Source organism: Nyctibius grandis, chromosome 2, assembly GCF_013368605.1.
Source record: "Nyctibius grandis isolate bNycGra1 chromosome 2, bNycGra1.pri, whole genome shotgun sequence".
Lineage (NCBI taxonomy): Eukaryota > Metazoa > Chordata > Aves > Nyctibiiformes > Nyctibiidae > Nyctibius > Nyctibius grandis.
This window is the reverse complement of record NC_090659.1, coordinates 27,975,256-27,987,445: the sequence shown is the minus strand read 5'-3', so window position 1 is coordinate 27,987,445 and position 12,190 is coordinate 27,975,256. Positions and strand designations below refer to the sequence as shown.

At 54.4% G+C, this 12,190-nt stretch overlaps 1 protein-coding gene across 6 annotated transcripts in view; it reads right to left on the bottom strand.

The window, feature by feature from the left end:
- The window catches only part of BCOR (BCL6 corepressor), a 58,246-nt gene that overhangs the window by 32,560 nt on the left and 13,496 nt on the right, over nt 1-12,190 (bottom strand). For 4 of the 6 annotated variants that reach the window (XM_068425067.1, XM_068425066.1, XM_068425070.1 and 1 more), the window contains exons 2-5: nt 6,231-6,369; nt 4,643-4,721; nt 908-3,736; nt 157-210 (exon numbers count right to left, since the gene is read on the bottom strand). In XM_068425067.1, the coding sequence (XP_068281168.1) occupies nt 157-210; nt 908-3,736; nt 4,643-4,721; nt 6,231-6,316 (3,048 nt within the window). In that variant the 5' untranslated portion in view covers nt 6,317-6,369. The remainder of the gene's footprint in view (nt 1-156; nt 211-907; nt 3,737-4,642; nt 4,722-6,230; nt 6,370-12,190) is intronic. The other 2 variants (XM_068425069.1, XM_068425071.1) reach the window with 1 other exon arrangement.

The following is a 12,190-nucleotide window of genomic DNA, read 5'->3' as shown; positions in this document are numbered from 1 at the left end:
GAGACAAAAACAAAAAGAAAAAAAAACAACACAACACAAAACCGTACAATGAATAAAGACGACCATGGCCCACAAACTTCCCTTTGTGTATTTGGAAATGAAATTTAACTCAAAGGTTTATGTAAGAGTCTAGTAATAAAAATTTGAAGAACTGACCTCACAGTAAGCAGCAGGTAGACATAAAATACTGTCCTCTTGTAATCCTTCCATCTATGTAATTAAAATGGGCACTCAATGGATCATTTAGATAATTTCATCCATTTTTATAAGCATAAACCAATTCTTTTCTTAACAATGCAAAACAATTTGGCTTAATTCATCCCTTCATTAAAAGTAAAATACCTTAAGGATATTCCTATACAATATCTGTCTGTCATCCCTCAGCATCAACCTCAACACCGACCCTACTCTTCCCTACGCATTCGCTTGGAGCAAACGTTGCCGGAGACCCACTAATGCACGGCTGCAATACCTCTCCATCAAACGGCACGTTTGGCATACTAATCACAACTTCTGGGTACGCTTTGCTAGCTGGCACTACAGGCCAGCTGAGAAATTACAGCCATCGCTAGCGCCAAGGTTACATGCACGCCTGTCCAACTCCCGTCTGTAACTGCACAAACATTTCATACGTACATTAACACTTTTATAAGATCTTAGTAAAAGCCTTTTAAAGCCTACTAGCGCGTACATACGTAAAAGCCATACATACTATTCTTTACATCGCCTCACTCTCATTAACAAACTTACTTTGCTATTTAAAACCGCTTCTGGTGAGTACGCCCTAACAAAAAAAGTTCTGATTTCCCCACCTGCGCTGCTTCTCTCAACTTTAATACTTGACTGCGACTCGCAACAGAAAAATAACAACAATAAGCGCGGCGGCTGTTGGACCGCGCGGACTCACCTGCAACGCCCGCTGTTCCCGGCTGAGCTGGCTGGAGTCTGCGTACAGTTCGGTCGTCACACACTTGAATCGATCACCTACGTAACCCGCAGAGTTTGCGATCCGCTTGGCCAACTTAGACGGCTTGGGTTTCAATATTTTGCCGTCGGCAGATTCTGCGTCGTCGGCTCCGTCTTTGGAATAGGTCTGGCTGGCGTCAATGCTCGGCGGCACGGTCCCCATGCAGAATGGCTTCGCGTCCTCCTGCACCTTACCAAAAGCCAGAGCTGGAGCATCGCTCTCGTGAGCGCTTTCCAAGAAAACGGGCGAAGGCTGGACCGTCACTCTCTCTTTAGGCTGGCTCACAGATAAATCTTCTTTCCTTAAGCCGAAAACTGATGAACTCTGGGCTTGCTTGAAATTATAGGTTTCGTGAAGATCATTATTTCTTCCAAACTCCTCTCTCATTACAATAAAATCTCTGTGCTGCGACGCCTGCTCTACCTTGTGCTTTGTAGGGTCATTAGCCTGATTACTGCTTTCCGTAGCAAAGCTGGCTTTCGTTACGTTTGCTTCGCTTTTAGCCTCTTGCTCGTCTCGCAGAAGATCCGGGAAGAGGTGTTTGTCGCTTTTGGCGGAGTTTTTACCGTGGCCAGAGCTCTGGTGCAATTTCACGCTCTTGTCACCGGGTACTTCGAAATGCATCTTCCCGCTGCTCTCCAGGAGCTCCGGCAACCGGCCCCGCAGAGCTGGGTCCTCGTATCGGACCCTCTCGTGAGACCGCGACCTCCTTTCCGCCTTCTCCTCCTTATTGATCTCCAAAGCCGAATGCTGCAGCAGCATGGGGTGCACCATCCCCATCCCCAGCGCGTCCTGGTAGGTCATGAACTCCCCCCGCCCCGCCGGCAGGCTGTAGGGGAGGCCAGGTTTGGGAGCCAGGTGGCCGGGGTAAAGGCTGCCGTTGGGCAGCAAGACGGGGTGCGGATAAACATGTCCTTTCCCATGGAGGGAGAGAGGGCTGATGGCTATTCCCTCTGGCACCGGGTACGGAAGGTAACTCCTGGGGTAGGGCAGAGGCGGGGAGCGAAACGCCTCGTTGGGCGGCAGGAAGATGGGGCTGGAGGCCAGGGCGGTCTCACTCGCCTTGAAGTTGGCTTCCTGGCCACAGGATTTGGCCACCTTATTGCTCTGTTTAACAGGGGTGGCGACAGGCTGCCCAACATGCTGTATGACTGAGGCGGTGCTCTCCACAGAGCTCCTGGCTGTCTTGGCGCAATCAACGTTGGCATTGGGAGCCGGCGACGCTGACGCCGGCCGCCCACCCGTCGACACTGTCCCCGTCATGCTGCTGACAACCGCCTCCGTGCCGCCCATCCTGGGGCAGGAGGAGCTCCGCTGCTGTGGGATCACCCAGTCCAGCGCCTTGTTTTTCAGCTGGACGCTCTTCGCGCTCTCCTCGCCAGGGCTGGGACCGGGAACGATCCAAGAGGAGGGCGCTGTGCTGATGATTTCAGGCCTGTAGATGGGGCAGCTGTTCCCAGGAGAAATTGTTTCTTTCTGAACGATGTCGCTGCTGGGCAAGTGTGTCCCCACTCCCGCCCTGCCGTGCACCAGCACCGTTGGCGTCATTTTCTTACCGTGGTCCAACTTGCCGGTGGTTTCCGCGTCAACGACTTTTGCTGACAAGTCCAGCGGTTTGTCAGTGACATCTTTGGTGGGGGTCTGCTTTTCCAGCAGCGGGGGGGACCTGCTGTCTTTCCGGTCATGCCCAGCTTTCCGCACGTGGGGGGCGGCCGGTGGAGGTGCCTCCCCGGCGTCACTGCCTTTGGGAAGCTTCCCGTTGGAGAGGCGGGAGGGTGGAAATTCGCCACCAATGTTCACGTAGGGCTTTGGGAGGGTAACAGCGGACGAGGGAGAGGTGGTGATCCTAGGGAAGTGTTTGTGGAAATCGGCGTAGGCGTCCCCTACCTGGGTGGTCAGGGGGAGGCGGGGGGACGGTCGGGGCGAGTGCGGCAGCAGGAGCGTGGGGTCCGCTGGCATGTTGGTGGGGGCTGGCTTGGCGGCGGGGACCCGGGGCTGTTTGCTGGTCTGGATGTGGGGGTAAGCGTGTGCATCAACGGGGTTGCCAGGGCTGACACCCATCTTCCACGGCAAACTCTTATCCGGACAGTGCACCAAAGGCGGGATTGCCGGTGAAGCCGAAGCAGCCGAAAGCCTCATGGGCGATGCCAGTGATGAAGGGATGTGAGGGGCAACGTAGTGGGAGGGAGGCAGGTATAAAAAACGTTCACCGTTCGTACACACAGGTGAGTAAGCCAGGTGCTGCGGTAAGCTGTAGGTGGACTGCTGAGGTAGCAATGCCTTGTACATGTTCAACGAATACTTATTTGGTGAGTCAAGGAAAGGGTATATGGTGGGTGTCGCGCCCTCCATATAGGGGTTTACCCAGGGGAGCCTTAGGTAACTAGCACCATTGACACCAAGGGGACTCTGCTTGTCACCCGCAGCTCGGTCCAAACCCAGTGTCTCTCCCGTCGGGACAGAGTTTTTTTGTATTCCAGGTGGTGTTTTGTATATAGCGCTGAAGCCGTTTGGGGCTTTTCCAGAGACAGCTGCGTTTTCTACTGCTTCGGGGGGATTCGACTTAAACTGTATCTCTGGATTTCTTTCAGGAGTGAATCCAAGCCCAGCTATCGAACTCGTAGCATCCCGTGATTTTTCTGAGCCAAGTCCGCACAAGCTGGAATAGACAATACTACTGGGGACTCTGAGTCCTTCTCGCATGAGTCCAGACCTGTCCATACTCAGAGCTGCGAGACTGTCAATGCGATGTGCTGTAGTCGCATCCACCTTTACAGAACAAGAAGTATGTTACTTTCACATTTTGCTACAATGACTACAGCCCAAGCTACAGACATGTCAGGATTTGGAAGAGAAACAATACCAATGCAAACACCTTGTTTGTCATGAAAACATACAGAGGCTGATCGCGCTGGAGAATGGGGGAACAAGAACCTACAGAGCAATACATGTCACCACAAACATCAATACAAATCTCTCCGCACCTAAAATCCATCGGCTAGAAACAAAGGCATGAGGACTGACAGCCCAAGCAGCCAGAAGCGGCCCAGAGACGATGCTCAGTGGCATCGCTCCCATGCAGCAACCAGCTCCTCAGCCCCAGCCCCGCCAGAGCAAGAGGATGTGGGCTGGTGGCGTGGAGAGCGGTAAGGGAAGGACGGAGAGCCTCTTCTCCTCCGCCTCCTCCTCCAGGACCTCTCCCTCTGCCACAGCTCTGCTCCAGAGCTCACCACCACCGAGCGGGAGAGGCGTCTTGAGGATGCAGAACGAAGAAAAGTCCACTGTCGAATTTCTTCCCCACTCGCTGCTCCCCTCATACGCTCAAAGAAGGAGAAAACCAACAACTTTGCTGAAACGTTGATGTACTTAACGCTTACATGAACTATGCTTGTTAGACATGCGGGTATGCTGCATGACATTATTCATAACAGAGTGAAAGTAAGAATATGATCTCATATGACAACACCACAAAGTCAGCGTCAAGAGATTAATGAGATAAAGTCCCATTTAACTGTTTCACAGAAACAACCTGTATGTGCCCGAGCCCGGCTAGAGGTGCAATAGAAAGGTAGTTCATTTCTCCAAATGGATCATTTAATAACACCCAGGGGTGGGAGACAGGGTAGGGAGGACAGGCACGGATTCAGCTGCAGCATGAAGCTATAAACTTCTTACCACACTGTGATTCAGGTGATTTTCTTCCCTCAACTCCAGTCTGCTTTTCGGTGCATCGCCATCATTAACGGGAATTTTCCTATTAAGAAACAGAAGCTTAGTATCTGAAAACATCCTATGCATCTCCAATCATTACAAGATTATATCACCTCCATATTTTGATTCCCCTAGAGAAGTCCTGTATGATACCATATTTATCCTTCTGCGTACTAATGCACAGCAACTCCTTTAGAAAGCACGGACCATTGGAAAACAAGTATAAAGGATTTTGACAGCAAGAACACAGCGAGCACACCTCCCAACGCAAGTGATTTTTGTCAAGGTCTTCTCTTTTGCCCCTGGCCCTTTTCTTTTTCCAAGGAGAGAATATACCATTTTAAACATACCCTGTTCATGTACCATCCATAAACGCTGCCAAGGAGAAAATTAAAACACACGCTAATATCATACGAACGTCAGCTGTTTCATGCTAAAGAGGGAGCTGCACATCTGTGCCATACCAGTGTTGCAGCACTGGGACCTGTTATCACAGAAAGCACCGATAAAGAATATACCTTAGTGCCAAATTTCAAATCCCAGGGATAAAAATCGCTGACATGCAGCAGAAGGAAAGTTTCAGCATTACCCAAAAGAACTCCTTTCAATCAAAGTGCTTAAAGGCACATTATCAACTTAAAGGAGAAATGCGGTTTTAATGTATTTGTTTATTCATTTTTAAAAGACTCACTTTTCCTGCAAGTAACATGAAAAAATATTATGCCTAAATAGCTGAGAGGAAAGCAGGGAGAGAGGGTGTGAAGGCAGAGTGCGATGTTTGGCCGTTTTCCTCCAGTTTATATTTCAAATAGTTTTTCCCTGCAACAACCAAAAACTTTTTGGAGGCTTTTCACACAACAGCGAGAACATGGGCTCAAAGACAAGAGAGAAAAACACTAAAATCACACAAAATTGGCACAGAAAACCGCAGGCTTACCTGCAGCTTCTGTGCAGTGTCGTTTTGCTTTTTAAAAAGCTGGGGTTTAAGGGAAGAGGACATTGGCCAGTGCCTGCATCACCCCGCTGAGAATTCTTAGAGACAGTAATTTTAATCATTGAATGAATGACACTCAGCAGGAAAAAAGATGAGGAAGAAGAGAAATTCACTTGTGGGAGACGGAAAGACCGCTGTTCCTATTCCACAGGACAAGCTGTTGGTCCGAAGGCAGGGAATGCCAAGCCGCAGGCAGGTGCCCCTCTGCCGTACAGTCACCGCAAGAATGCGTGCACTATTTGGTTTAATTTGCCTTCGCAAATAGGAAATAATAAATTAATTGTAAAAGCGCATTTAAAGGCTGCTTTGGGGAGTAATCTCTTTAAAGGGCGTCTCCGCTTCACTGACCCATCTTGCCTGTTAAATAGTAAATCAGGGGCTGCTCCACCGCTCTCAGGCACGTCTTGTTTCTCCCCCCCCCAATCCCTCTCCAAGCTGGGCTGATCGCGATGCAAGGCAGCAGCTATCTACTCCAGCATTAGGGAAGCGAGCGAACTTGGAGACCTCACGCTGCAGAATTACAGTGTGGTTTAACTTGCCAGAAGCTTAAATATTTACCTGTCTTCATTAATTCCACACATGCGGACCCTTTCATTGCTCATCCAGCTATGAACGTTGCCATACAGGGGAGTTGCAGAAAGCATGACGTCTTCTTAAAAATCAACGCTTTTCTTCACGGTTTTATATTCTATTAAAACTAGAAAAAAAAAAAAGAAAATAAAAAAAAAAAAGTTGAGCAGATTTGTCTAGGAGGAAGTGCAAACATCACGGCGGTGCAGCCAGCCTCCCTCCAGGTAATTAATAATGAATGCAGGATTGGTGCGGGGAGTGAGCTGCCTATGTTAACCGCTAAGGGAGATACCCTGCAATAAAGGAGCAAATTGAGGGCATTTATAGGTCAGAGGAGATGGATCTTTTCCCCAGCGCACACACAGAAAATTAAGAATCATTCCAGGCTATCGACAAATAAAAGTTTCTCCACTGCATTTCGTTTGAACAAGAAATGACTCAGACGGCCAACTACACACCAGTCCCCAAACCTTCAGCTCACATAGGCTGAACCAAGGAGAGAGACCCCGCGGGCTGGGGGAACGTGCGAAAACTACCCACAGGCACTCACAACAGCCCTGCATTAGGAACGCACGAGAGCAGGAGCACATTGCAAGAACAGCCACGTACCGTGTGTATTAGCTACGCCGATCTCTGATAAAGCTTTCACACGAGGACTTAAAACTGAAGCAACGCTGCTAGAGAAGAGATCTAAATAAAAACCTCCCCTTTAACGTCTGCACATGACTAACTTGGAAAAAGGGGTTAAAAATAGTAAGTGGGTTGGCGAGCTCCCCACCCCTTGATTTGATTAAGCACCAAGCCCTGGTGGCTTCTGCATCGGAGCTGCTACTGCTGCCGCTGCTGCTGCTGCTGCTGCTGCGAGCGCTTTCAGTAATTCAATGATGCCTGCTCACTCCAGGGAAAGAAATCATTAGCGGGCTCGCTGGAGAAGTATTAGCAGTCCAAGAGGATCGGCGCTGTGTGCAGCCGGAGAGACAGGTGAAAGGTAACCGCATTTTCACGTCCAGCAGCGGAGAGGGAAAGGCTTTTTCTCCCCTCTACCTTGCCTAACGCCACCTCCGCTCGCATTAAATTCTGGTTTGCTGCATGAGCGAAGTGTCAGGACAAGCTGCGTTTTATTAACAGGATTATCGCGGCGCATGATTTATTCCAGTGCAAGATTTTAATTGCTCTTCGGAGGTCGAGTCGTTTCTTTTGACTGAGCTTCAGCCTGCATCCTGCTGCTAAATGCTGGGTTAATAAGTAGGGGGAGCCTTTAATGCACAGGATATCCCTCAGCTCTTCCTCTCTCACAAAAATAGAAGCCGTTAAGCGAGAGGCATGATACTCCTTTTACACACACACACACACAAACGAATAACGGGCGATTGACCACTGGGAGTTTAATGCCTAACGTCTCCCAAAGCATCCATGCTTCCCCAGCAAACTCATTTCCTTCGTCAGGCTACAAAATATGCAAATGATCACTTTGGCATTTAATGGGGAAGAAGCCCAGATTGGGCCTTTAACACAATACTTCACACACGTTCAGAGAGGTTTAAGAACTGAAACGGCAGGAAAGCCTTATTCCCCAACACTTTTTTCTCCCCTCAGAGAGGCCTTTTGTGCGAAACTCCAGGTCTGGAACAAATGTATATTAATGAAATAGCGTGTTGACCCTCCTCTCTCCAGAACAGTTAGCTTTCCCTAATGAAGCTGGCAAAAATCGCTGCGAGGAAACAAAAATCCGCGAAGATTAGATACTGTGCTATTATTCAAAGGGAGTTATTTCACTGGAAAGACGGTTTCTGGACAGATTTACTGTTTTCCAGATGCGCCGCTCATAATGTTTTCAATAGAGGCAGCAGCAGCATGGAGAGAGTGATTTAGGGTTTTACATAAGGTTAGTAGCCGCCCCGTGCGCTGCCTCATCCGTGAGGGATGGATGCTGGCTCTGAGGAGTTGGGCCTGGGCGGCGCACGGCCCCGCTCCCCGCACCCCGCTTTCCTTCGGGGGCACACGAGGCCAACCCACGCTGCTCCTCGGAGGGGCCGCCTGCGTCCGCCTGGTTTCCTCCGTGGAAGTGCATCATTAAGATAAGGCGGGGTGCCTGAATTAGAGCCCATCAATCCCCTGACATGTGCAGATAGCGAAACGCTGAAGTTGCATGGCGGGCTGAGAGCTTCCCCAGCGGGTAATCTGGAGGCCCCAAGTCCTGCTGCCACGGCTGAAGGAGGGCAAAGCTCCCCAGGGCGCAGGACACAGGCAGGTGGTGGGATGCCCCAGGGCCCACCCAGATGGGTCAGAGCCCCTACAGCTGCCAGCCTGTTCCCCAAAAGCCGCCCCTTGGTGCTCGCCACCCCGGGTGCACGCGTGTGTGCAGTTATAATCACCGCCCTGATGAACTTCTTGTGAACTGTTTAAAAAGTGGAGGTCTGCTGAACGAGCAGCGGCGCCACTGCCAGCCATAATTTCATTGCAACAAGCAGCAGACTTTTAACTCTTCGCACGCCCCTTCCTTCCCTCCTCCTCCTCTCTCCGCAAGTGACCGTCCGTCGGGGCAGGCAGCTTGCAAGGGACTCCAGCAGCTCGGCCAACGCCGGCAGCTCCACAAGCCCTCAGTGCGGCAGGCGCAGGGCAGGGGTGCAGGGCGGGGGGGACACCGCTCCTATTTATACCCAGCTTCCGCGGGGGCGGGTGCAGCCAGCCCCGTTATGCAACCCCGACGGCGGGCTGAGTGCCCCAGCGCACAGAGGAAACTGAGGACACTTCTCTCCCTGCCTCCCTCCCTCCTCACCCTCCTTCTTGCCTGTCACCCGACGGGCCACCGCCCCCCCCCCCCCCCCCGCCGCTCCCCGCCGCTGTCAGCGCGCCCCAGCAGCCCCCCCACCCCGGCCGCCCCCGCTGCGCTGCGCGGCGGGGCGCGGGGCTCGGCCGCCGGAGAGCGCACGGCATTTCCTCCGGGAGGTGTCTGGCCGATAAAGCCATTTGCGGCTAAATATAGACGGTGATGCACGGAGCAGGGAGGGAGGGAAAGAAGAGGGGGGGGGGGGGGGGAAGCGGAGGGGGGAGCGAGCCGCGCAACGCACACGCGGTTCCGCAGCGATGCCGCCGTGTGAAACCAGTTGTGAAAAAAAAGCGCCTGCAAGCACTAACCTGCCTCCCGGCGTGCTGCCGAGCGGGGCCTCGGCGTGCCGCGCCGTGCCATGCCGTGCCGGGAACACCCACCGCCCCGCGCTGCCCGCGCCCCGCCGGCCCCCCGCCGCGGAAGCAGGCAGAGACACACACACCGCGCTGTTTTGGGCAGCTGATTAAAAAGGGAAACGTTTGGGTCTCCCTCGCAACGTCAACAGACTTTTGGCAGCCATTGACGCCAGCAGCAGCAAAGTTTTGTTAACACGCTCCTGGCGTGGAAACGAGAAAAACCCGATGCCCGCGGGGAGGGGGGGGGAAGCAGGAGGAGGAGGAGGACGACGAAGACGCCGCTTCTCCGTGCCCCTGGGGGAAGGAGGAGGGGAGGGCAGCGCCGCCCGGCCCGGGACAGCCTCCTCTCGTCCCCCACACTCACCCCTCGGGCCCCGGGGGTGCCCAGTGGCGAGTGTGCGAGGTGAAGGTCTCGGCGGGGAGGGGAGAGGGGAGGGATGGAGGAAGCCCGGCCGGGCCGGCGGCTGCAGCGAGCCAGGAAGCGGGGCGGGAGGAGAACTGCAGCGGCGCACGAGTTCCCTTTTGGCGCCTTTACTCTTTTCCACCTCCGAGCCCCGCCTGGCAGCCCGCCAGTTTCCACTGCACAAGCCACGGAGCCGGCAGCAGCGCAGCGGCAGCCGGCGGGGAGGGCTGCGCGGGGTGAAGAAGCAAAAAAAAAGGTCTGCGAGCGCCGGTGGCACCGACGGAGCGGCAGGCGCTCCGGCAAACCACCCGGCCTTTCGGAAATTCAAAGCGATGCAATAAATTAGCCGGCTCTGACACACACACACACACCCGCCCCAACATACACCCCCACGCCCCGCCGTTGGTTCCAGGCCACTGAAAGGATCATTTCTAGATTTGTGAAAATCCCTGCGAGAGGAGGGAAAAGCTATCGGGGACTCGTAGCGATCTACTTCGATTAGCCCTCAACCCGTTCATCTGGAGTTTGATTTAAAGGGCAGCCCTCGTACGGTATTTATAAGCTTAAATACAGGCAGTTGCTTATGAATGTGTTTAGGTACCTCGTTTATCTTGTACCTCCGACTTACATATTTACAAGTTATAAAAAACAACGATCTGTGCCACCGCGAGAAAGGAGACTTTAAAGACACTGTACTGCTGCACCGTTTACAATGCGCCGTACAAAGCTCTGGCAGCAGCCAGCGATCTAATATTAGACAAGTGTTTAAAGAACTGGGGTGGCTGCGCTTTAAAAAAAAAAAAAAAAAAACAGAAAAAAAATACTGTGGGTTATTTTTTGCAATCTCCATACGGCATCACCGCTAGTGACACGTTTTGTAAACCAGAGGAGGAAGCTGCAGCCTAAGTAGCCGCCGCACGGATCCGCGGATTAGAGAAGAAGTTTGACCTTTACCCGGGACGTGTGGCATTTCATTTAACCATAAAGCTAAGCACAATGCGCCAGCGAGATCGCTAAACCGATTTAAAATACATATTGAGTCACACACGACAGTAGTGCATTTCGGTTTAGGCAGCGTGCAGGCAGCGCAAGGGGGTCGGAGTCTATTTTAAGGCTCCTGCCGCAGCCGCCCCCGTCGTTCCCCCGTGTGTCCCCGCCCCCCCCCGCGGCTCCCACACCGTCACGTGTCGGACGGCGACCGGGACTTTCTGCCGTGTAAACACGGCGCAGCGGAGCCGTCCAAGGGCAGCCGGGGCCGCCGAGTCAGCGCCAGCACCAGCGGGGCATCCTCCCCGTCGCCGGGCACCGCCGCCCCGCGCTGGCCGCCGCGCTGCGCCTGGCTCCGGCCCGGCGCAGACCCCCTTCCTCCCCCTCCGCCCGCAGCGGGGCTCCGGCGGGGGCGGCCCCCCCCCCCCGGCACAGGTGGCCCAAGGGAGAGGCGGCCCCGGCCCCCGAGCCCCCCGCGCCGTCTGTCACGCCTTGGACCCCGCACAGACAGACGCTGCGCCGTAGCGGCAGCGGCGCTTTCCCCCTTTCCCATATGCTGCGAGGCGAATCATTGCATCTCGCTCAGCGCCGGCGGCAGCCAAAAAGGGGGGGTGGGGGAAAGTTTTCAATTAATGATAAGCCTAGGAACTGGGGAAGGAGGCGGGGGAGGAGGCCAATAAGGGAAAGTTAAAATGGCTGGCGATCCTTCAAATAACCCTGGCCGCCTTCCCCCGGAGCCCACACAGCATTGCCTGCCGCGGATCCCCAGAGGAAGCCCCGGACCCCAGGAGACACGCCTCCATGGGGCGGCCTGGGGCCAGGCCAGGGCTGCCCCGGCACACGGTGATACCCACACCTGGAGGTTACGGGACATCTGCAGGGCGGGGGCCCATGCTCCCATTCCCCCCCTCCCCGTCCCCCGGTTAAAACGCATCGAGGGGGTGCGACAAATGGTCCGCAAAGGCTCCCACACACGCCCCGGAGGGAGGCGAGGTGGCTGGTACCCAACTTTTAAGCATCGTTGCATGAAGGATTTCCCGGGGATTCGCGGGAATTACCGACCCCGTCCGCCGCGCCGGCAGCCCCACATCGCCGTTACGGCTCCCGCCCCCCGCTCCCCCGGCGGAGGCGATGCCTCCGTCCCCCCGCGCACGCCGCGGCGGGCGGGCAGGCTGATCTCTCGGGGAGGGGGAGGCGGGGTTTCCTCCCCTGCACGCCGCGCCGGGCAGCCCGGCGGTTCAGCCTGCCGCCGCTCCGGTTGTGCCGTGAACAAGGCTGCCGGAGGAGGCGGTTGTAGGAAGGAGCCGCAAACCGGCTCTGCCGCAGAAACCCCCGGGTAGACGGGGCCCCCCGGAGAGAGCCCTGCGTCCCT